We start from the raw sequence: 25537 nt of genomic DNA, 5'->3' as shown, positions 1-25537 counted from the left end.
GTTCTTGTTATGTATGAAGAAATTGAGATTAAAGCCAGGTTTGAATTTCATTTTGTGTGTGAATAGTGCTTTGGTCATGTTTGTCTCCTGCAGGAAATCTCTGCCACTTGCCTTCGTGAACCTGCAGCCTTATTCAGTAATTTGGTCTTGTAAAGTGATGGTAGGTCGTAGCTGTCGAGGGGAAAATGATTGTTTGGTTTATAAGGGCATAAGCTTTTAAAAGTGGTCTAATGGCAGGAGAAAGATTTTGAAATGGACTCTGCATTAAAGGGCAAATGAATGTATTAGGTTGATAGTGGTTTGTGGTATTAAACAGATAGGTTGCTTCATTTTGCACCCCTTGAAATTCTTTTTCAGTGCCCCAGACATAGTTAAAATGTGAAATAAACAGGCTTGATGATCACAAAGGCTTGGATCTTCTTGCTCTGAGACATCCATGTTAGTAATAAACTCTTTGTTGACTATCAGAAGCTTGGCACAAAATATAGGGAAGGCATGCAGCTTTTGAATAGGATAATCTAGTTTTGCTACAACCTTATGACAAATCTGTTTTATACCTGACACGGACTCTGACAGCACTAACAATCTAATAAATCAGTCATGGGTAATGCATGTCAAAAGCTGCTTCGGGGAAAAAAAACAAAAGGAAAAAGGGGGGAGGACTTAAGAGCAAACCAGGAGTATGTTTCTTTTTTCCTGTGGCTCTAAGCAAACTGATTAAAAGCCTCTGCATTCTCTCAGTAAACTTATCACAAGTTATTCCCATCTTCCTGTTACAGTACAAATGTCAGCAACTTACACATCTAGATCAAAATTAGTTCTAAACAGGGGGGAAAAAGTCTTAACCAGGTGTCAAATAGATTAGCTGGGAAATTGGCTGGTCCCATCAGGAGCACCATCATGACAGAAGACTAAAATTTCAAAAGTAAAGTTAGTACAAAAATTTTTGACACAATTATGATTATTAGGATAAAAGTTCTTACAGGTTCAGACTGAGAATTTGTCTAGTTAGGGTTTTTCCTTGGAAGTACTTTCCACTTTTTGATCAGTTTTAATAGAGAGGCTTCTCTAAGCCTGGTTAGCAGCAGTCTGGGGAGGTGTTGAGTTATCTGTCAGATGGGGAGGTAATAACAGCATTCCAGTAATAACTGGTCTGGCACAGAAAAGAGAGAGAGGGACATCTCTGAAGAGGTCAACTAACATGTCTAATTTGGAACTGAGTTGCCTGTGACTCAGGCAGAGAAGAAAGGCACCTCTGGATGATTTGTGTCTTGGCTTAGAAGCACAGAAGCAGGACACATCCTCCTGGGTAAGGAAGGCAGGCATGGGCTGTGCTGCAGGAGCTGGATTTCACCTCTGCAGGACAAGCTCTGTCCACAGTGCAGGACTTGGACCTCATATAAATAAGGCGCACTGTGCATCCATGTGCTCCTCTTCCTATGGGGAACTGGCTAACGTCAAGTCTCCCTAATCTCAGCTGGCAAAAATAGGAAGCAATATAGAAGGGAGAGCGATGTCTGCCTGCGTCCTGTAAGGCAGAGACCTTCTGCCTTTCCAAACTTGCCTTGCAGGTGCCCGGGGATCAATCCAGAGCTCCTGTTCTCAAGCACAGTGAAAATCTGTTCTGAATAATGAACATTAATTTTGGATGTGACAGCTCCTAGCCAGAGCTCCTGAGTATAAATTAGTTTATTGAAGTATAAAAGGTAATCTTAGAGGTGCATATTGTTATGCATACCATGTATATTCTGGTACGTCCTGCTCCTTCTTCAACTGATACTATTGTTAAAAAATTAATTGAGCATAAAGATGTAGTATTAGGCCCACAGATCATGTCATGCTCTACAGCTTTTGTAGTTAAACAATTTAAAGTGAAAATAATTTTATGCATAATTCGATGTGTTTATTTATGTATATGGAGTATTGCAAAGTCTTTCATTTGACACGTGATACACGAGTTGGCAGACCCCTTCAATGTGTCATCAGCTTGAAATGAGCCCCCAAATATACTCATTTCCATCCATCATCTGCTGTTTTTCTAGTGACCCATGCGAAACAGGGTTTTCTGGCAGGAAGGCTGAGCATTAAATACACATCGAAACCAGATCATGCTTCTCCTCCCCTACGGGTGGTCTCCCTAAGACAGAATTAGTGACTTCTGCTGTTGAGCTGCTGCTGTACTTATCCTTACCTGGATAAACCAAGGAATGACATCTGCAGGCCTCCGAAAGCGGTACATTTCTGGAGCAAATCTCTGCTCATTCTAAAAGGACATTTTATAGATGTTGTTCAGATGTTGTTTCTACCTACCTTTCTGCAGGGAGTACATGCACTTCTTTCAGCTCCCATTGAACTTCCTAGCTTGAGAGAAAAAAAACCCCACCTTTTTAAATGAAACGAAAACGGTATTTTTCCTCCTGAAATACTGAATGGCATGGCTATTTTCCAATAAAAAACATGTTATTTGCTTCACAGCATTTTCTAGGGGGTTTTAAGTGTGAGGATACACATACACGTGCATACAATGTATGCTCAGTGAAGCATATAACCTGCCCCACCTTTCTGGGAAAAGTTAATAATGGTAGAGAGTAGGCGCAAAAATTAACTCCTTCCTACTTATTGCAGTCTCCTGCTTTCTAGGTAGAAAAAGATGTTACTGTAATCTTCTCTCTTGAAAACAACACAAACCCTATGAAAATTCAAAAAGAATAGAGCCAGGGACTTAATGTTTAGACATCCATATGAATGAATATTATAAGCCATGGATGAGTTAAATCTGCCAATGACTGCTATTAAAAAGGTTTGCATTAAGCAAAAAAACCCAAAGACCCCCCCTTCTGCCTAATGGTTCTGTTTGCTATTCCCATAACAAGAGATTGTGATTTGTTGTACCTTATTTATTTGGGGATTTAATAGGATTTTGGCATAAGTCTTCAGCAAACAAAGAATATTGGAGCTCATAATGACAATTAGAAGTTAGAACAAAGTATCTTATAGCTTCAAGTAACTACTGAGCTAGTACAGTTTTTTTGGTAGAGTGCAATTATTAAGACTGACTCCTGCCTTAAGCTCCTTGTAGTAACTTTGGGCACAATGGTTAGAAGAAGTGACTTGTAAGACAAGGTTTACAAAAATAAGTCCCTGTATTTACAAGAAATTGTCTCGATGGGCTATTTGTCAACAAGTTGTAAAACACAAGATTCTAGAGAATAATTTTTCTCTTTTCTTACTTCTCTTTGATATCTTGTTTAAAATGCAAGCTGGGAGTATAGTCATCACCGTATCTAATGACTTTTTAGCAAAGTATATTGAACAATCAAGGGAAGAAAATCAGTTAAGAGCTGAAGTGGCTGGGAGAAAAAGAACTGTTGAATTCATCCTCCAGAAAATAAGCATTACACTGACATGATCTGTGAACCTACAGTAACTGTAGGTTACGTGTACTTTGATATCCAGATACTGGAACCTGAGTGTTGCTATTTATTAGTAATTGCTTCTGCTTTATAACCACACATAAACCATCCTCAGTGATTCAAAATAATGTTCTAATTGTCTAAAAATAGATGGGGATGCACATTGTCTCAAACAGTCGCTTCTAGAAATACAGGGAGAAGCTGTAAGGCATTGAAAGCTGTTACAGGTTTTCAAATCCAATCTTGGCAAGGGGTTTTGGTCATTAGCACTGCCTCTTGTAGACATTATGGAGGCAAGGTAATAGAAATCTTTTTTATTGATTGGGGCTGTACTTCAAGAAAGGCGTAATTGCCACCCTAAATTTAATCTTGTAGATACTCATCTGGTGCCAATGTTCTGTTTTCAGTATTAATGTCTTCCTGGAACTGTTAAAGCGAATGTTAAAAATTTAGCTTCATATTGACATTGCTAACTGTGGTCTAGATCAGTATGTATTGGTAAAATATAGCAAGTATTTTTGAAGTCTGGTCCTTCATCTAAGTGTTAGTAGGAAACTGGCAAGAAGCGGCAAGTGTAATTTGCTTTTATTATCTTTTGCATTCGGGATACTATTTATATTGGATCAGTCCATAACATGAAAGGGTAAACTTCAGAAATAAAGAATCATTTATTGGAAAACAATGGATACGTTTAAAAGCATCTTGCTGTATTATTTAGACGTAGAGAAAAACATGCTATTAACAGCTGGGCGAAAGGGAGGAGGAATTTTTCTGTGAGATATAGTTCCGACAGTTTTTCCAAGCTTTCTTGAACACTTAATTTGCAGTATTCAAAGGTGTCACAGTCTGTATTTTTTATTCTTATAAACTTACAGAAAGGGTCAGATCAACTCTTACGTCTAGTTGCTGTTGCAGACCTGAAGGTTCAATCAAAAATTCCCTACTTGTATCATTGTTCCCCGAAGTGGCTTCTGGAAGAGTGAGGGAATGTCAGAACTTTTGTATTTCTCCATCAAGGCACTGAGATTTTGCTCTACATTTGCTCTGAATCTTCCAGTGTGACAAATGAGAGTGCAAATGCTCAGAGCGTGGTTTGGGGTTTACCTTGCCGAACATGAGTTGCCCAAGGTGACATTTTAAACCTCCCTTTTTCCAAATTAACTTATCATTGGTGTCGTCCTCCTCTTCCTCATACTCCTTTGCCCTGCCCCCTGGTTTCCTGCTACTGCTCCATCCCATCCCGGGTCAATCCTGTAATGAAACATGCAGCTCAGTCTTTGGCCACTGGTAGGTGAGCCAATGGGAGATTTCTGTAAATCTGAATTTTCAAATTAAGATGCAGATTTCTGAAAGCACCTAGATTTTCCAATATTTCACTATTGTATGATTAGAAAGCTAGTTTTCTAAAATGCTTCCACAGATGAAAGTTGTATGGCTACATGGGCCCTTCTGTGTCCTTAGCAAGTCAAACCAATAACTCACCCAGGAGCAATGTATAGCCATTCCAGAGGGCAAAGGAGAACCCAGCTGCAAAGGCAACTAAAAACCAGCATTTCACCAGGTATTGCATTGATACCTCCACAAATAAATGCTGACACGTTAGCAACTTCAAAAACTAAAGCATTTGGCTTTAGCAGTTACTCAGCGGAGAGACACTACAGGCTGGAGCTAGTGTTAGTTAAACGTTACTGAGGTTTTTCTCTTGGTGATCACTGAAATTTCTCAGTAGAAACAGGATCTTATTTATTCATTTTTCTCTACACTGTGGGTAAACCTGCCTGTTTAAAAAAAAAAAAAGGGAAGAAATGAAGTTTATCTGTGCCTTCAAATTTTAATGAAAGCAGAATAATGTGGTGCTAAAATTTTTATAAAATGGTCTGTACCATTTTAAAATCTTGTTGTTGTCAGGAGCAGTCATTGTGATGGTGTCACTACAGCCATGGATCATGAATTTGAGCCTTGCCATAGACAGGTTTGAAAATAAATGTAGGTTTATTGACGTAAGAGGGTTCTTTTTTATCGTTATTATTCTGTGTGATTATATGATGGTAAAAGGGAGAGAACTAGCAATTTCTTCACACTCTATCTTCCTGAATGAATAACATGCTCAGTGCCAGATTATCAATACTCAAATGATTGTCTTCATTGTCCTGCTGTTATCTTCATCCTATGGGGAGCTGCAAAAAAGAAATGAGGATTCAGCTGCTTAAGGGACTATAGAAGGAACAGCCTCATGCGTGTAGTGTCATGTGAGAAATATTATGCACAAATGTTCAAATGATTTATTGTCGTTGCTGTATTTTCTTTGGAATTTTTATATAATTATGGCAAAATCACAATCCACTTCCCATACGTTCCTCCCCCCCCTCCCCCACCCCCCCAATTTTGACTTAGGCAACCAAAGTTTTTATTAACCAGGGAAGGAAGAACATGTTTTTGAAAGGGATTAAGCAGTGAAATGATGAATGGAACTGTTTCGAAAGCATGCACATAAAGTGATATCATCTGGCTATGGCTGATTTCTGCTCCATCGCTTCAACAGGAAAATAGCTATATTGCTGAAATGATTCGGCTTAGGCTCTATTATTTGCGGTGGTGCTTGACAGTTATGGAGTTGGAATTCAATTTCTTTCATCTAAAGCAGGTGTGCCTTAAAAAAAATCACTCTGCCACTTCTGTATAACGCATGGAGATTGTTGGCTTCTTGCCTGAAAGCATTTCAGTGCACTTATCCCATTTTCATACAGCAGAAGTCGTCCATGAATATCATCTTGGTTTAAATACATGAGTGAATTTTCTTTATCCCAAAACAAGATAATAGATGATATGAAAAGCTTTATTTTATGCTAGCACATAGATTTAAGGACCCGTTTTGAAGGGCAGTTTTATAGAAATCTATATTACAAAGCACATAAAGGTGCTGATATTAATTTATTATTCAGGACAAGAAGAAAGGTGCTCCTTAATCTTGATGTATCTGTATTTGATATGACAGGTTAACCTTGATATTAGCATCATGTCCCCAAATTTCACTTCCCTCTGACTTTAAAATACCTTACCTTAGTTTCTGATAGTGATGTATCCAGGCAGCAGTTGTTTATTTGTGAATAGTACATGGCACGTTTATTTTATATGAAAAGACAACATAGTTCTACAGGTGTCTGCTGGGATTTAGACAGGTTTAGTTACAGTAAGGATTTGAGTTTACATGGAAAAATTGTGTGTAATATCTGGAAGAGTGATGTATATTTATTGAGGTCAACAAATTATGTGCATGTCTGTGTCATATTACATATTTTTGTATACCTATAATACACATTTATACTAAGATTTATATCTGGATTTTAGATGTGTATATTTTTTTAGGTGTAAATATATATATAGAATCATTTAGGCTGGAAAAAACCTGAGATCATTGAGTCCCGCTGTAAACTATGTCTGCCAAGTCCACCACCGAACTGTATAGCTAAACACCACATCTACACGTTATTTGAATGCCTGCAGGTGTCTCAACCACATCCCTGGGCAGCCTTTTCCAATGCTGGACAACCCTTCCAGTGAAGAAGTTCCTCCTGATACCCAATCTAAACCTCCCCTGGGGCAACTCGAGGCAGTTTCCTCTTCTCCTGTCACTTGTTACTTGGGAGAAGAGCCTGACCCCTACCTCACTACAACCTCCTGTCAGGGAGTTGTAGAGAGTGATAAGGTCCCCCTGAGCCTCCTTTTCTCCAGGCTGAACACCCCCAGTTCCCTCAGCCACTCCTCATAAGATTTGTCCTCCAGCCCCTTCCCCAGCTTTGTTGCCCTTCTCTGGATGAGGACATATATACGCATGTTTATATAAACATTAGAATAGATTATAAAACTTAAAATGCTGCAAAAACCCTTTTCTGATTTTTTTTTGGTAGAAATGTGGGAAGAAAATTGGAGCATATACTTAGCGCCAAACTTTAGCAGAAACCTCTAAGTATTCATGTCAGGCAGACCTGTCTGCAGTCACCCCAAAACTCCATTCTGAAGGCCTGCGTCAACTATCAAAACCTAGCAGGGAGGAATTTCGGTAGAGTGCTTTGTCCTGTGTTCATGAAACTAATGAGAGCCAAAGAAAAACGTTGTGATTTCCAAATCAGTAATGCTCTTCTGTCCCATTTACACTTGAAAAGAAGGTATATGATGCATCCTTTTATGACAGGGAAACAGCAGAAGTCCAGAATGAATGCTTCTATGCATGTTCTTTCTTGATAAGCACCTCTGAGGCTAAAAGTGTGGTCAAGTATTCATAGCGTGCACTACCAGAGGTCTTGAATCCTTTAAAGACCAGTGGTAGGCTTTGGTCATCAGTAAGATGGAACACGCATGGAGACCTCCGGGTTAGCAGGGACCTGAGCTGGTGAGTTCACCTGGTAGGGCACATCTCTGTGTGGATTTATCCGGGCATGCCTGGAAGCCCAAGCTTCTGGGTGGTTCCAGGTCTAAACTGACTACAGTGCATCAGGATGCCTCTGACTACAGCTGATGCATGAACAAGTACATGTGTTGAAGGCATTCATTGATATGATGAGGAAGTCACAGACACTTTTCTTGCTTAAATAGCATGAATTACTCTTACGTTCCTAAAATATAAAACAAGCAAGCAAATAATGCGGCTGGCATACCTGTGTATCTCAATATTTGACTTTCCCTTTTTTATCTCATATTACTTCCCTTTATTTGTCAAATAATTTATGAATAGGCATGTCATATTTTCCTAAAACTCCACAGATGACTAGCTTGTATATTCAAAGATGCTGAATACAGCTTGTATAGCTTGAGCACCATGATTTGTGGTTTAATGTCCCTTAATGTATAAGTGAACAAAGTAATAGTGATGTTAAGGTCATCTAACTGCAGCAAAGGGTTGCCTAAGACTATAAATTGTTTATTAAAAACATCTTGTATTTTCAGGCTGAACTGAAATCAATAGTATGTTTAATCTTTGGAAGGTAGTCGCTGGGTTCATTCACAGGGAATGAATGGCCTGTTGCTGTTCAATTTACTGGTAAATTCCACTGTTAAAAACATCTATCATAAGGTTTGCCTTTCCTTAATCATTATTTTCTGTAACAGGCTACACTTCTCAGTATCTTTATGCCTTAGAATAAATATTCAACAGGCAGGCAAGTTTAGTGCATTAATATTTAAACTGGTTTTAGGAAAATACACCATCATGATAGCTTGTAGTATAATATTACTTACCATTTGTATCTAACTAGATAACACTCTTTAGCTTAAATTAATTCTGTGGGCTTAATTAATGCTATTATTTTAATCCATTTAGAAAGGAAAAAAACCCCAAACCCCAAGGAAAGCATGATGGTATCTGATAGGACAACGGATACAACATGAATTTCAACTTTCTGGAAAACTCCATGTTGTACAAATGATGTAGTGATTGTCATTGTTCGAGACTCACACCAAGCTGTGGTTCCACTGGAAAAGAGGTCTGTTCAGTCTGTTTTGTTTGGGTCGCCCCTTCCAGCCCTGAACAAATGTGCTCTAATGGCTGTTTTGAATGTAAAAGTCAGCAGGAGCATTTGTCTTCATGTCTGCCACGAAACTTGCTAAATTATCTGAATCTCTCAAAGAGTCAATACAAATTAAAAATAAGCAAAAGGTTTCTAAGAGAGTGATTGCTATCCTAGCAAGTTCATTAGCCTTCTGAGGAATGCTGTTGGCAGGCTTTGTTTAGCAGAAGTCCAAAACAAAGTAAACAAAAAATGTCAGAAAATGAATTGCAAATCACAAGGCAATATAAATGTAAGAACTAGGATGGAGATGATGAATAATTTGGGAAAATGTATATTGTTCCTTCAGGAATCTTAACTGCACAAAGGGGAACTATACTGAAGATTGCAGCAGAGGAAGGGGAGTATCTTGATTAAGTGAATATGGGCCATCCAGCTTTTCTAAATGCACTGGCAAAAGCAGGCTCCAGACACTGTGGAAAAAAACAAAGGACTTCTGCAGTGAGGCCTTTCTTCCCCAGCTCCCTGTTATCTGTCTCCTTAGTGTTTTCAGGTTATACGCTGAAAAAAAATTGCTGCTAAAATGAATTTTTCACTCTAATTTTGTGAGACTAAGTTGAAGACCAGAAATTAAGTTTAAAGGAGGAAATGAGACTCCTAAACTGGATAAGTGGCGATCACCTTGCGTCCTCTTCCCGAGGGAAGGGGGGCTGGTGCGATTCAGCTGCACGTGCAGTCCCTCGGAGTGTCCCTTGTCAGCTGCTGCTGAGGGAAGGGAAGGGGCTGCTCCGCTCCAGCTTAATTCAGGGGTTTTGACAAATTTTACATGCCACTGCTACCGTGTTGTTTCCAGTTATTTGAAGATTCATAACGCAAACAGAGCAAAGCATGGGTTTTAACTCCTGTAGCAAAACAGAGTGGTAAATCTAACAGGAGGGAGAGAAGGTTGCAGTTGACAGAGGCAAGGCTAATGTGCTCGATGCCTTTTCTTCAGTCTTCATGGAAAGGAAAGGTTAAATGTGACAAAAGGTTTAACCTGATCAGAATTAACAAGGGAATAGGAATGCAAGGGAGGGTAGGGAAGGAACTGAGTATTTAGATTCAAAAAAGTCAGATTTAAGGCCTGTTTACAAGGTTAAATGACTAGGCAATAAACTGGGATTTGAATTTATGGTATGCTATCTACTGTGCATTAACTCCCCATATGGAAAGTCTTAGTATATAAGAGGGTCTTTACATGAAGCAGCTTTTCCAGGTCAACCAGCCTCATAGTTTACCCCAGCATATTTAAAGATGTGGTTTCTAAACCAGCAGTGATTTGCTTTGGGAACTCCCAAAGGATATGAATAATCCCAATAAACATAGTACATATCTTTAAACAAGGAAAAAAAAAAAGAAAAAGGAAAAGCAAGGGAATCACAGCCAAAGATTCAGATTAAATTGATATCAGGAAAGTTACTAACACTACTAAACAATCAATTTGTAAGCCCTTCAAGCTTAGTGAGGGAAGCAGCCACTCTATCCAGCAAGAGCAAATACGTTTTTCACTTTAAGGAGACTTCTGATATGACCCAGACAGTCGTGCCATTAGCTATGATTCAGATGAAATAAATAAGGAGCAAGGCCTGTTTGAGAAAGTCTTCTCAAGGAATAATTTTATCAATAGTCTGTACACCCTGATTTTTCTACTATTCGCTACTTTCATTAATGTCTTAGACAACGGCACATCACATTTTTGAACAATGTCACACTTGGAGGCAGTGCAAGCACTCTTCGAATTAAAAATCTTCTTGATAAATGTGTGAAACAGCTTGAAATCCTTAAGACAAAATTAAGTGAAGTTGGTGCTTACAGTGGAAAAGTCAGCTGCACGTAAGCCAAATGGGAAAGAAGGGATAAGGTATTAGCACTGTGGAAAAGACTGAGCAGGTCAGGGTGCTGCCGCAGAAAAATATAAATCTCTTGCTGTAAATGTATTAATCAGAGAGTAGGGAGCCACAGAAGGGGCAGCCGCTGGGCTCTAGCCTGCGCTGGGGCTCAGCTGCAGTGCATCAGGAAGGGGTGGAGAGACTGGAGAGAGTTTACACAGAAGTGACAGAGAAAGGGGTTTGAAACTTGGTTGGTTTAGTTTAGGAAAATGGGAGAAAATCAGGCAGCAGAGACTCTAATTGTCTGCAGACATGTAAATGTCATTACTGAAAGGACTGTGATAACTTTTCTCTGTCCCCACCAAGGTTACCCCAAGAAGTATCAGTTTTACTTTCAACAGGTTGGGTTGATGTTCAGTGTTAGGAAAAACAAAATGGTGCTCTAATAATGTACTTTAAATACTTGAACAATCACTTAGGTAAATTGTGACATTTCCACAACTGACAGGTTTGGAGAAGTTGCTGATTAAAGCCTGCTCAGATTGTTCACTTATACCTGATCCAGTCTGATAAATTAACTGTTGGGAGGCTATCATGGGCATGAATTCCTATGTTTACAATTCACTATAATTCATGCTAGTAAATGAGCTGTGTGTTGTAATACCTCTCATAATTTTGATTTTTCAGAGGGGTAGCTCATTTGTTTTCATATAATATAAGCCATGTAATTTAAACTAGGCACTATTAAATCCATCATTTTTATTACTAACTTTGATTCTAGCTTTCAGCAAGGCTCACAGATTGTGGGAAACCCGTTAATACCCTTTTATTCAGAACGTTTCCTTCTTCACATCAAAGCAATGCACGTTCATATCAGTCAGTATTTCTGCAGAACAAGCCATGAAACTGAAGAGTGCTTCAAACGGTCTTAAAAAATGTGTGATGAGTCACTGCTAGAGAGACCCTTGTGTTTGCATGTATCCTTGATGGCTTGGTGTTTTGGACATATATAATATGCAAAGCGTGTTTCTACTTTCTTTTTCTTTCAGGGCTGATTTACTGTGTAATAGTTTATTCATGCAAAAAAAAAGAAGCCTGTTTTTTTTGATTTAATATTTTCTGATAAGTGCAACAAAATTCCACTTCATTTGTGAAATGACAAATACCATACTTCACACTTTTACAACTAGAACTATGCTCTAAAGCAATCCTGGTAATCTTGGTCTGCTGTATCAAAAAGAGCAATTCTTGACCTACCAGGGGAAAGTCTGCTGGGTATAAACACCTGCAGACAATAACTCCAGTTTATCTTGGCATATTCCTGCTTCCAATTGGACTTTTGTTAATTGAGAAAATGTGCACTGTACTTTCCTAGGCTACAGCCAACCTGTTTAGTAGATTTTTTTTTTTTTATATATAGGAAATTACAACACTTTCTCATCTTATCTGCATAAGCTGCATTTCAGTATTGATGTAGGAGCTGTAATTTATTATGAGAATGTACTTGTCAGGAAAATCCATACAGAACTTTAATTCTGATATTAAAATATAATTATCATTAACAGAATAAGTGACTATCTGAGTAGATTTTAATGCTTTCTTTTAATGCATTATGCAATTGAAATGAAAATATGTTGGGTTTTGCCCATAGCCTTACAGCATAGGCAAATGACAGGGCAACCTGCCTTTTTGAAAGCTGGAGATTGTCCCAGTCAGGACATCCGAGTGGAATACTATTTGAGTTATCGGAAATGACCATGGCTTTAAAATGTGGCCCTTACAATTGCAAACATTTAAAATGTTTTGGGTGTTTGTGACTCTGGAAGGGAGAAGATTTGCTAAAGAAACAGAGGGTGCAGGGTATGAAGTAAAGCAAGAGTCAAAATAGAAGGGGAAATTCAAGTTGATATATACAGTGTTTAGGCACATCAGGCAAGATGGAAAAAAAAAGATTTTCTCTTTGTGATGGTGCAGGGGACAAACTGGACTCAAAGACATACACTGATGTGATGGTCAGGTCCAGACCCTCTATCAGACCTTGCAAACCATTCTCGTAGCTGGACATGGCTTATTGGGTTTTTCGGGATGGTGGCGAGAGTAGTATTCGCCCAACTTAATACTTCTCAAACTCATACCAAAAAAGATTTGCTGGGCTTCACTTTGCTTTTGTCAATGCCAGGAAGAAAGAAACAATTGTTTCTTAACAAGGCAATGGAAACAACTACCATAGCAAGAAGGTACAGAGCAGAACAGGTGTCACCTGTTTAGGCTGCCACCCCCCTTGGGAAGGCATGGAGATTTAGTTCCATCAGTGCTACCTAAGCACCTGCAGGAGCACCTGTTTGGTGATGGGGTAGCAAGTGCTAACAGGTGCAATAAGAGTTCGTCTTGGAAAAAAGCCTCTTATAAAGTTACTTGGAGGAGCATGGTGACCCCTCTCGGACCAGGAGAATTGTTTTGGTGTTTTGCCACTTTTGGATATGTTTGTGGTGGTGTTTGATGTAGAGCTTGAGGTCAAGCTCAGCAAGATAAAGAAGGTGTCTGTGGACATCAGAAACTGGACTGGAGAAGGAATGAACAAGAGCAGTCAGTACTGGCATACCTCCTGGGTACGAGGCCTAAGGTTTCACTTTGTGAACAAGTGGCAAAGTTGAGAAGGGAAGGGGTGTTTCGTGGAGAGGAGCAGGTTGCCCTTGCAACCCAGAAAAGCTTCTAGGCTTGGGCTGGACTACAACCAGCTATTTTTATCCAGAGTTTTTTGTGCAGGTGGTTAGTGGATTTGGGCAGCAGCACTGTATTGAGGATGACCTTAACTACCAGAATCGACACAGCTTTTGTGGGTTTTATGTTGAAGTATTAAATCGTTCCTTAAGGGAAAGTTGTGCACAGACTTGCATACAGGGTTATTTTGGCAGATGAGCAGTCATTAAACTTCCTTTAAAATATTTTATAACCTTATTTAAATCTTTCATAAGGTTAACAAGACTTTAATCCATTTTTCTGTAAACGATTTTAGTTACATTTGATTATTTTTGTCCTTACCGTAACAGTGCTTTTGGACCTTACCTTCTTTTCACATGCTGAACCAGTATAGCCACTTCTGCAAGCACAGACATTTGGTCTTATGCACCTGCTTCCAAATAGACATTTTTGCTCACAAAGTGCTACAAATGAAAGATAAAGTTGTTTAGAAATATACTTATTCTAAGTCTTGTAATTAGAAAGGTAGTATTTAGATGCTTTTGAAAATGTTGTGAGAAAATATATTAAGGTTCTGCAGTTTCATATGATGGAGAAAAGGAAAATAAATAAAAAAGTATTGAGGCATTACAGATGGTTTGCCATAGGCTTTTTCATGCCTATGTGTGTGTTAGGTTTACAGTTTTCTTTATTTTTTCCTTTTTTCCCCAATGATGGGGAAAAAGAAGACTGTGCCAAAGGAATTGCCCCGGCTCAGTTGGAAATGGATCAGTGCAAGGCCTAATTTTGAAAGCCAGGATACAGTTCTGGGCATTGATAGTGGGGTCAGATTTCGCCAAATTGGTTTTCTTTTGTTCCAATAGAAAGAAACCCCCTACCTGTTAAAAGTTCCATTCTTGACTTGAGGAGATATATTAAATAAGTACTCTTAAAGGTGATGTTATCACAATAAACAAAAGGGAGAATTTGGTGACCTGCACACTTTACAGCTCTGGAAACCCGGGCACAAGAATATGTAATTTCATGGTCCTACAGAATCAGCAATGAGCTGATTATCCCAAGTAAAAAGGAATCAGAAAATCTTTTTTATCTTGAGAACCAGATTACTTATACAGGCCCATCTGTTTGAAGACATTCTGTTAATAAAAGAATCGGTGTTCTTTTTTTGTTTTGTTGGTTTTTTTGTTGAGAAGAAATATCATCAATTGAATTAGCAAAATTTCAGCCACTTCTTCATCCTCATTAGCAGTTTATATTGTTTTGATGTTGTTTTGGCATAGAGGAAAGAGAACAACCAACTCATAGGGCACCAATTCAAGAAGAACACACATGTCATAGTATTTTAATTAGATCTCATGAATTAAACCTTCTATAAATATTGCCAGAATATTGTATCCTGGTTACAGGCAGTCAAACCTAAATGCCTTCGAAACTAGTCAGATGTCAGAATCTACACAGAATCAGTAAGTGGCTTCTTAGATTTTCTTGCATGGCAGAGGCATATAGGAAGCTGCAAACCATGCACCATTCAGACAGACCTGAAAATAGAGTAGACACATGTCTATGTTCTGATACCATCTTCTTCATCATGAAGCAAAGTGTTTCATCAGATTTGAAAGAGTTTAATGTATCCCTATAAGGATGTCTTTTCACAGAAAAGCAAATAATTCGGGGGCTGAAGGAACAAATTTCAGAATTTCAGTTTGTTAGACCTAACTTCTGATTTTGACACAATTTGCTCATGCAGATTCTTTGTATTACAATCTGAATCTCAGAGATAAACCAGGCCAGTGAAATTTCTTTAGAAAACACGTGGTAGGAGCCTAAGCCACCCAAATGTGATTCTCAGAGTTATACTAATTGTTGTAGTGACTGTGGAAGGCTGGTGACAAGATGTTGAACAACATCTGGAATTTGTATCGGTTTTGTTCTATCAGGGTATCATGGCAGCTAACACTCGCTGAGGAGGCTGAGGTTTTGCTGGAGTAGGGAATATTAAAATCTAAATATGTGTATGGAAGTTCAGGCCTGATGGCTATGGGGCAGAGGAGAAAAGCCAGACTGACTGCCTCTATACATGTCTTGAAAAGGAGGGGCTGTAAACAGCTTGGGAAACTGCTACCCTTATGAGTAGTCAGGTGGTGAGGGTTCATGCTGTGTCAAAACTACTGATCCGTACCATGTCCAGAACAGGGACATGCAGAGACCTGCACATAGTGGTGACCTTCAGGTGCTCCTTTTTAAAAAGCCAGCTGTGCCAGGTCATCTACTGTAGGACTCCAGTGACCTGCTGTTAGCAACTTGCCTTCCCAGTAGGTAAGCTAGTTGATGCATTTGTGATGCATTTGAAAAGGTAGAAAGTACTGTTTTGTGGAAAAAAGATTTTTTTTTTTTAAGAAGCAAACTTGGCTTTGTTGGGTGTCTGTTGCAAAACACTCAAGACCTAGAATGGGCAGCTGCAAACTTCTGAATTGGTGCTGCTTCTGAGAGGGGGTGGCCCAGGTTTGGATCCTGGGTGTGGATGGGGCAGAGGAGGAAAGGAATCACGCTCAGGCTAGAACAGTGTGCTCATCCTCTGCCGACTGCTGCTTCAGCTCCTCCACAAACTGAAAGAACTCAGATTTAGAACTGGAAAAAATCTTAAGAGTTTCGTTTACAGGAACAAAAATGCTTCCCCACAGGGAGGGCATTGTCAGGGGAAGGGGCTCCCTGTGCCAACATCAGTTTTGTTCTACGGTATAGTAAGCTGGAAGAGAGAGAAATGTGTATGATATTGCTGTTATCCATTTGATAGGAACTTGGGCAAGGGGAAAATGGAAGCTGATTCTCCCTTCAGCTTGGTAGTGAATAAAAGAAGAACAGGTAAGATAAAGAGAGATGGACTCTTCTGGGGACCCCTGTAGCAGCTGGGGGTGTTCTGATATGCATGGGCAGAACAGGCATTAGATAATGTACCAGGCTTTTTTTCTGTCTGTGGTTTCTTTGATTCTCAGTCGATGCAAACAAATAAGAAAAAAAAAGGGAAAAATTTCTTCCTTTTTTTTTAATCCTTTGCTACCTGCTTGTCTCTCCCTCTCCACCCACTGCTTCCTGCTGTAGTGCTCAGAAAAACAAGAGCTCAGTTAGGAGAAAAGTTAAAAAACATTTGGAAGAAAATTGGAATTGAAATCACAGAGGATAATAACATAGCTGAAGTTCAAATGAATATTTCATAAATGTATTTACAAGGGATGCTAAGCCACTAAACACTAAAAATGACACGGGCTATGTATGCATTATCCTGTACAGATTCAGCAAAGAAAGTAATTTAATAAGCTAAGCTTATGTTAAAATTATAATCAATAAATGCCCATTATAGAAAGAGATTTATCCCTGGGTGTTAAAAGAACAGGGCTACAATTTGCATGCAAACTACATTCTGTTTTAAGATTTTTCTTTTTTTAAGGTTTGAAAGGGTTACAGAGGAAAGGTAGAAGAAAGCCTGTCTGAGATGTTGTTCAAGGCATAGAGAGAGAACGAGGAGGAATGTTGAGGAAATTATACGGCTATAAGCTTGACACTTATAACATGCAAATAAAGAGAAGATATTCTGAAGGGCAATGAGGAGCCAGTATGGGTTCAATAATATTAGAACAGAAGATAGCAGCATGAATTTTAATGATGAAGATCCTTCACAACTATAACCTTCTTATACTTTATAATTAATTATTAGAATTATACCTTGATCCTGAATTCAGAGCCTTAAACAATAGACTTATATCCCTGGCCAGAAGCCTTCTGACTTTACTGGGTTGTGTTTTGGCTATATCTGTCAGGGTAATCAGGTTGTACTGTCAGGTCTTCACTCCTTTGGTCTAATGTTTCTTTCCTAGCTCAAGAGAAAGAGAGATGTGAGTTAATCCCACAGGAGGCAACGGGAAGCCACAGGCGTGGTGCTTTAGACTGGTTATCCCATACGAATTGGGAAGAAAATCACTGATGGGAAAAGATGTTGATCCTGGGATACCGTTTCTCTGTTTTCAGATAGGGAATTTTTGGAATATTTGTGCTGCTGTCATGAAAGTTAAAAACAGAATCAGACAGAGAAAGCTTCCAATGGAAGAAGCCTAATCCATAAAGCTGCTGGTTTCTGTAGTTGAGATATGTTGAATATTTCAAACGACATTTTTTAACCTGTCTTTCCAAAAGGGAATTTCCCTACATTTGCAGTACAGTCTGAAACTTGATTGTTACTCCTTAAACTATGACCATCAAAGTCACAGGTATTTATCAAGGATAATGTGTGTATTCCACCATACACCTGATTTGTTGGGACAAATGACTTATTTTACTGATTCTCTTTTGGAAGCTGTTCTGTTCAGTTACAGATGAATGGGGAGGAAAACTACTCTCCTGACTGACCTCTTTATTTACAGTCTGATAAAAGATGACCATTATGTTTTATCCCTTACCAATGTCTTCTAAAAGTCTCTACTTTTACTCTTGTGAAATTCTGTGATTTAGTTGTAGCCAGAGAAAGATGAAACTGTAAGAAAAATACAGCCTGCACGGATGTCTCTGGAATGTCATTGTGAGTTGGATTTAGCATTAAGAAATTAATAATTCACTGCATTGCATGGACATTGTACATCATTGCAAAAGAGCCAAAGTTTTTGCTTGGATGATTGCATCTCCAAAATGTAGCAGACTTGTTCCAAATAAGTTCCTCAACCTGTGGTAACTACTTCTGATAATATAGTCTGCTCTTGCTCCCTGAGGCATTTTCACAATACTCTAGACATAAAATTATTCAGACTTAGACATTGCCAATCTTCATTGCAACAGAACTGAAAATCTGTTCTAGGTTATTGTCAATGGTGGTGTCTGCTGAGAGGTTGAAGCATTTTGGACTATTACTTGTGATAGAGATCTACGACCTTTTTTCCTGGTGAAACTTGGCAGGAGAATCTGAGACGTCTGTATTTGCACTTGTAGGTATTTAAATTAATTATTAGGAACCCAAATGCAGAGAATGTCATGTTTTGCTTTTTCTGGTTTTACAGAAGACTGAAGAGAAGATTTAAAAAAGACTGTATTGTGGCAGCTATATCTACTGCTGCCTCCAAATGTCTTCTTGAGCTGTCCAGGTAGGTTTAGGCCTTTGTAAGTTAGAAACTGCACTGATGAAGGTAGTCTGTGACTTCTTAATAAAGACAGATCAAAAGTACGTGTCGAAGATAATTTATCAGTACTTGTCCATTGTCTTTTTTGTTGGCTTACTGGCCTACTCTGGCTAGCTATCTCGGTATAGAAGACTGAAACAATTTTTTGAGTCTTAGAAATGTCCAGAAAATAGTGGTGGAAGTTTCCACAGATCCTTTGGTTTAGTCACCCTACTAGAAGTGTGTGAGAAAGTTAATGAGGAAAAGAGGTTCAGTGTGTAGGTGAAACCTGTATCTGCATTTCCATTGCTGCCACCCCTATACGGGCAGCTGTGTGAATGCACAAGCTGAAAACAAAGAATGAAGCTGGGTTATTGAACCTCCTCCTACCCTTGAAAAAGCCCCAGAGAAACAATCCAGCTCGATTTGCCTCTGGACATGGGAGGAGGTACAGCGATTGCTGAGAAATGTTGTCACCTGTATTGTTACTTGCAGAGTGAGATGGAATTTTTGCATGATGAAATGGAAACAAATTAGATTAATAATATACTATCTATTAATTATTACATTTTTATAGTATAATAATTTCATGTGCAATGTAAAAAGAATATGTAATGTTTTAATATAATATATAAGAATAATATAGGTTATGAAATAATATTTGAATAGCATGAATAATAGGTTGCTACTTTCTTATCTTATAATGTGGATGGTTTGGTCTGTTGTTGAGTTTAACAGCCAAAGTCTGTAGTTAAAGTGGTGTAAATCAAGGCCTCTCTCAGCCTTCTTGTTGATACCATGGCAAAGTGCAGAATTAGGGCACATGCATCCACATGCAAGTAGGGGGTGATGAACACAAGGAAGCCTCGGGAGCTTAAATTGAGGTGTGTATTTTGGTGCAGAGGGGAAACACAGAGGAGCAGCGTAATGAACCAAGCGCCTCCTTGCCAGCAACGCTCTGGCGTTGGCAGAGCGTGTGGATTTGGCCCACTGTTTGTGTGCTTCTGGGAGGTAGGAAAGAGGCCATAGTAACACAAGAGCAACAAGATGATGTTACCAGGGGCTGGTTACAGTCCCCTCTGCTGCTGCTAGCAGCCTGTGTCAGTGCCAGAGCTGAGGGGAAGGTGAGCGCTGCTTTGAGCAAGGGAGGCGCTCAGAAGGCTTTTTACATTCAGATAGATAAATAAATTTTTTCCACTGAGTTCTGGATTTGGGCAAATAGCCTTCTATTAAAACGCAAAAGCAGACTTCTTTTCAGGGGTTACACTCTATGTGAAACTTTACACCTAACATCTGTGAGGATGAAGAGTTTCTTGTTCCCCTGCTTCCTCCCTGCCTCACTGTGAATACCCCGGAGCAACGTTATAAGACCTCACCATCTGCTCTCTGACAATACTCTTCTCTTTTTATATTTAAAAAAACCAGAAATTCTAACCGCTTGGTGTTTATTTGGGTTTGCTCTGGGACCTAAGAGTTTCAGCCAGTTCCTTTTGGACAAAAAACTGATTTAACTTCCCACTACAGTGAAAACATATGAAAAAACAGTAAAATCAGAGTGACTAACAATTGAATGGGTTTGGAGCAAAGTTTCAACGTTAGATAGATATGTAAAATATTCCCTAGGCTTGTGTGCCCGTGTAGGACAGCAGAAATTGTTAATGATAGTGTAAGCCTTACTTGCCTTTCACAGGAACAAGCACGATTTGTTTATTTAGTTAAAAAAACTGAAGCAAGAATATGTCATCAACTAATAAATAACTTTAAACATTACTGTGTTTGAACTAGAAGCCAGCTGGCACAAAGAAACAATTACACAGCCATTGGGATTTAACTGACAAAAGATTTCCATAAGTAATTATGCTTTGCAAGTGTGAGAGGAAAGAAAGATTGCCCTTTAAAGGAGATAACGCCTTGATATTTTCCTCATGCACTTTTACTGTAAAGCCAATAACATACACAAACTGCAGTGACCCTGTATGTAACAGGCAATAACAGGTCTCTTCCCATTCCAGATCTTCCAGCCCTTCCACGTGCAAGTACTTCCAGCCACCTCGGTGGTCGCTCTGAACCCACAGCGTTTACAGGGCTGGACTCTTAGAATTTCTTTCTGTGCTTAATGCCATCTGGGTATGCAGAATGAGCTACTCAGTTTCCTTTTCTCCCTGACCCCCCCCCCCCCCCCCCCTTTTTTTTTTTAACCTTAAATTTATTTTGTTTAAAGACGATTAATTTTGTCTGACATGTTGAGCTCAGCATCCACACATGTAAAAGATGAGTCAGGTCTCTCTCACACTGATGTTGAGTCCAGAAATGTTTCTGGAAGTAATAGTTCTACCAGCAGCATAAGACAGTTCTGGCAAATAAGGTGTTATCTTACTTGTTATGGTTGTTAGCCATCACAACAAATCATCTTATGGTTGCCTTTACATGTAATAAAATCATCTAGGTTGGGAAAGACCTTTAAGATCATAGAGTCTAACCATAAACCTAACTCAATATACACATAGTAGAAAATTTAATGAGTAAAGGTCTCCAGCGCAACGTGTGTGACTACAAAACTGTAGTAATTAAAGCAGCACTTACGAGTCTGGCACAGCATTCCTACCCATCCTTCAGTGCACTCGCAGATGTTTGGACCTATACATTCTCCACCGTTCAGGCATTTCTGCAGGCAAACAGCTGAACAGATTGACATGAAGCAAGTGAGAAGAGGTACATGATGTATCTGGATGTTCCAGATCTGTTTGAAAGGTGACCTGCTAGGTTTTATTCCATATGGCTAATTTGTAAAGAATGCATTCTATTCATCAGATAATCGGTGTTCAGGATTCTTTGTTATTTCCCCTTAAGAACTGGATCTTTGATGTCTGTCTATGGGGAGCTTTGCTATTTCTAATGCTCGGCTCACCATCAGCTAAGAATGCTCTCTGTATGATATATTCGTATGTGTTATATGCATACTATGCATTCCATGTTAGAAATAAATAGATTCTTATAGTAAAGTTTGATAGGTTTATTGCTTATGTTATTTCTTTAGAGACCCTGAAAGAGAGAATGCATGTTTTGGTGTATATGTGTGACATACACATGCTTCCTTCAGAATTTCTGAAAAAAATATGAATATTATAATTTCAAAACACTGGTTCTGAAATCACATTTACTGTCAGGACCCAAAGGGTAAAAAGCCAATATTTTAATCTGGTTTACATACAGTATGTCATCTTGATTATGAATTTATTCAGTTTATCTGTCAACATCATGGTAATGAATAGCCAAGTAAGGAAAAATATTCCTTGAAAATATTTTAGGGTGAGAGTTTTTTTTTTTTTAATTACATTTTTATGTAACTGTAGTCAGATCTGGTAGAGTTACAGAGTAAGAACACATCATGCTCCAAATTATTCACCAAAATGTATCTGGTGACCTTGAGAGTATATCAGTTTGGGAGGCTTTATAGCAGGCTTTAGATAGTTCTGTGTTTTGAAATATGGCATTTCTCTGTAAAACCTAACAAAATATGTGAAGCTGTTGAAACATAAAATCAATGCTTGAAGTTTAGTACTATGAAAAAGAATTTCCATAACAAGATGTATAACAGACAGCTGCATGAAGCAGAACCAGGGTTCCCCGACACAGCTTTTTTGCTCTGCAAGCATCCAATGTTTATAGCATTTTGTATTACCTGTGCTTAAAATGGTTTTCTTCAAACTGTTGAAGTAGCAAAACAGGTTCTATTCGCTATGTTGTAATCTTCTCTTAACGTTAAAAAACAATTGACGTTGACTAGCCTAAGTAATAATAATCTGTTTGATGGGCAGTAGAGGTGCTTACGTTTATTACAGTGCTTTCCTCTCCAGCCAGATGGGCAGTCGCAGACGTTTGGGCGTACGCATTTCCCTCCGTTCATGCACGTGGGCTCACAGACACCTGCAGGTACACATCAAAGGGAGAACGTGGTAGCTGGGAAATGAGGGAAGACTTTACTAGGGACTTAGTCGCTTCCTTTCAGAAGGTTCAATTGCTTGTAATTAAAACCCAGAAAAGTAATTTGGATTTGAGAATCTGAAACGCAGAGGCTTGATAGCTCCCATAAATCCTTCTGGAAAATGCTGCGCCTTGTGTGGAAGCTCTTTCAGGGAAGCTCCAGTAAGAGCTGCCTCACCAGAAAAACAAGAGAGGCATTAATTACAATGATTCTCAGTAAAACAAATAAGAAATTTTCTGTGGCAGCTGTGGACAGACCAAATACTTGTTACAGCTTTCACTTGACTGATTGGAAAACATGCTCTCAGATGTTCATTTGGATAAGAAAAGGCTTGAAGAGGATAGATTGTTTTCACATAATTCTGGGAATATTTTTTGCATTCAACCAAGCATAAAGACTAAGCAGATCCATTCCTCCATTGCCTTTTTGCACCGTTATTTGTTAAGGTACTTACCTTTTTACTTTATTCTTTCATACAAATAAGATGTGAAAGCTAAGTTGTTCTTTGAACTGCAGGAAAACATTATTTTTTATTTTTTTTTAGATTTCATTAGAAACCTAAGTGTTAATTTTTGTGTCTCAGATTAAGCCCTGCATTTATCAATACTCCTGTTTTACAACATTCAACAGTAAAATCTCATTGTTCTGGCAAGTGAAACCTCTGCAATCCCAACCTGCTTTGATATAGGTGGATTGCACAGGCAGATAGCCAAGAGCCTCATCTCCTGTTTCTCCTCGCCTATTGCAGTAAGTGTAGGAAGGACCCATCAGAGGCAGTGTACTTTAGAAGCATGGCAGCGCTGCTACTATGGGAGTGGGAATGATTTACCTTTTACATGGAAGAAGGCATTTGATAACTGGGTAGAAGACAATAAGGCCATATTACATAGCAAGTGGTTAAACTGGCGCATGAAAGTCAAGTCAGGAGGAGACCGACAATGAAGGCTTGAGAACACGTGTGTCACATGGCTCCTGCCATGTTTAAAGCTTCATAGGCACAGTGCAATTTTCCAGCGATTTGTTATCAACTGCCTAATCGGCACCAGTCCTCCATGCTTGCAGAACCGGGTGGCTGATGCACACCTAGCCCTTCCTCAATAGGGCGCAGGCTACATGCTCCTGCAGGCACTGAGGGGGCTGACAGCTGAGACGTAGCATTACAGTGCCTTTATTAGCCTTAAGGTTGTGATGTGTGTTGGCGCATCAGCAGTAAGAACAGAACTTGAATACTAATGCTATCGCAAGTCTGATTTTCAAGTCATTGCCATGTACAGGACTCTGAACCTACCACAGCCCCCTCCGACCTTTACTGTAGAACGTGGAATCCTGCAAAGAGCCTCAAAATAGGAATGATTAGTAAAAAACAGCATGCAAAAATAAAGCAACTGTTATTTGATGGAAGAATAACCTTCTGCTCCTCTTTTAGATATGATCAAGTGTTTTTAGATAGGTAGATTTAGGTTCGCTAATTATTCCTCTGATGTATTGACATATTGCTTTTGTGTCCTGGCATATTCAGTGCCAATGCTGCTGCACTGGCACTTTTAGTGCTATATTGCTGCTCTTGGTTGGCTGCTACATTTGCATTTTGTGCTGTGCCAAGCCTCCTGGATCCCTCAGCATAGTGACCTGCCCTCAGGCAGGTCAGACTTAGCCACATTCATAAGGGCTGCTTGGATCCAAGCCCTTAAACTGGCGTCCTCTTTTTCCTTCTTTCTCCACCTCTCCTGATCCATGCTATGGTCTTGGTCTCTGCTTACTAAGGCTGACGGGGATCTATTGTTCTTGCTGAACTATCAAAAACTAGTGCTGCAACCACTAGTTAAAACCTAGATGAGTTCAAAGTGTCATGGAAACCATAACTCTGAACTAATTTTTGATTTTCCCTCTTCCTTTTTCTCTCCCTTTTGATCTCACATCTCCAATACTGGACTTCTGACCCACAATCTTAAGTTGTGTTGTGTTTGACTGCCTGTTCCGATTATAAAACAGCTCAGATACTCAGCATTTAGAAAAGATGACCCCAAACCAAAATACATGGTTCTAGACTTTAAATGACCTTACGCTTTTTGATATTTGCAGACCATAGTGTCCCCAATGCTAACCTGCTGTTCCAAAATCAGTTGAAAATCTATAAGTTTGTTTTTGAGATCACATGAAACTTGGACAATGTCTTTCCCCCCTGCCCCTTAAAAAGTAAAGCCAAGAAAAAGTAACTAGGGACACAGTAGCACTTGTTCAAATGAGTATTTCTTATTTATTTTTGTTCCTTACATATCCTCTGTTTTTTTAACCTTATCCAAACAATTGTATTTTAAGGCATTCCTGGTTGTTTTGTACTGACAGCAGAGTTTTGTAGGCTGTAGAGCAACAGACCCTTCAATTACAGGGAAACTAGTCTGATTTTTCATTAACTTTGTTTTTGGTTTGTGAATAACTGAACTTGTTCCTGCTTAATTTGCATTGTAATTCAGCAAAACTTTAAGCAATGGCTGAGGCCCAGTCTCTTAGTCTGAGTAAAACACATGAGTCTGAGTAAAACTTTCAACTTGGGATCTATTTCTCTCTTTTTTCAGCTGCCTTAGAAATGAACAAGTAACTATGAAAATACAGTGTGAACTTCCTTTGTGTTGTTTATTGCTTATGGCATCTCTCACATCGGTGATAAATCCAAAGGAGTTCAATTCAAAGCAAACTACGGGAAGTACCAAAACTGTTCTGAACTGGGAGGGCAATTCTGCCTGCTGGCCCTCCAGGGCAGGTACTTTCTCTTCTTGCTAGGGAATTCACCAGCACCTCCATGTCAATGAATGCAGTGTTATCTCTCCCCTTTTCCTGTCTGACTTCTCCACCTTGTTCTCCCTTTCTTTAGCTTGCTTAAATAAAATTCCATCTCAATACCCATCAGACAGACTTCAACATTTGT

General features: G+C 39.1%; 1 protein-coding gene across 1 annotated transcript in view; it reads right to left on the bottom strand.

Moving 5' to 3' along the window:
* Nucleotides 1-3776: 3776 nt before the first annotated feature.
* Nucleotides 3777-25537, bottom strand: part of LOC121092587 (von Willebrand factor D and EGF domain-containing protein-like) — a 186246-nt gene continuing 164485 nt past the window's right edge. Inside the window, exons 26-29 of the mRNA XM_040603822.1 lie at nt 22458-22553; nt 21210-21305; nt 13852-13949; nt 3777-3839 (exon numbers count right to left, since the gene is read on the bottom strand). Of these exons, the coding sequence (XP_040459756.1) occupies nt 3777-3839; nt 13852-13949; nt 21210-21305; nt 22458-22553 (353 nt within the window). The remainder of the gene's footprint in view (nt 3840-13851; nt 13950-21209; nt 21306-22457; nt 22554-25537) is intronic.

The sequence above is a fragment of the Falco naumanni genome, chromosome 8 (genome assembly GCF_017639655.2).
Source record: "Falco naumanni isolate bFalNau1 chromosome 8, bFalNau1.pat, whole genome shotgun sequence".
In the NCBI taxonomy this organism is placed as follows: Eukaryota; Metazoa; Chordata; class Aves; order Falconiformes; family Falconidae; genus Falco; species Falco naumanni.
This window is presented reverse-complemented; position numbering and strand designations above follow the sequence as displayed.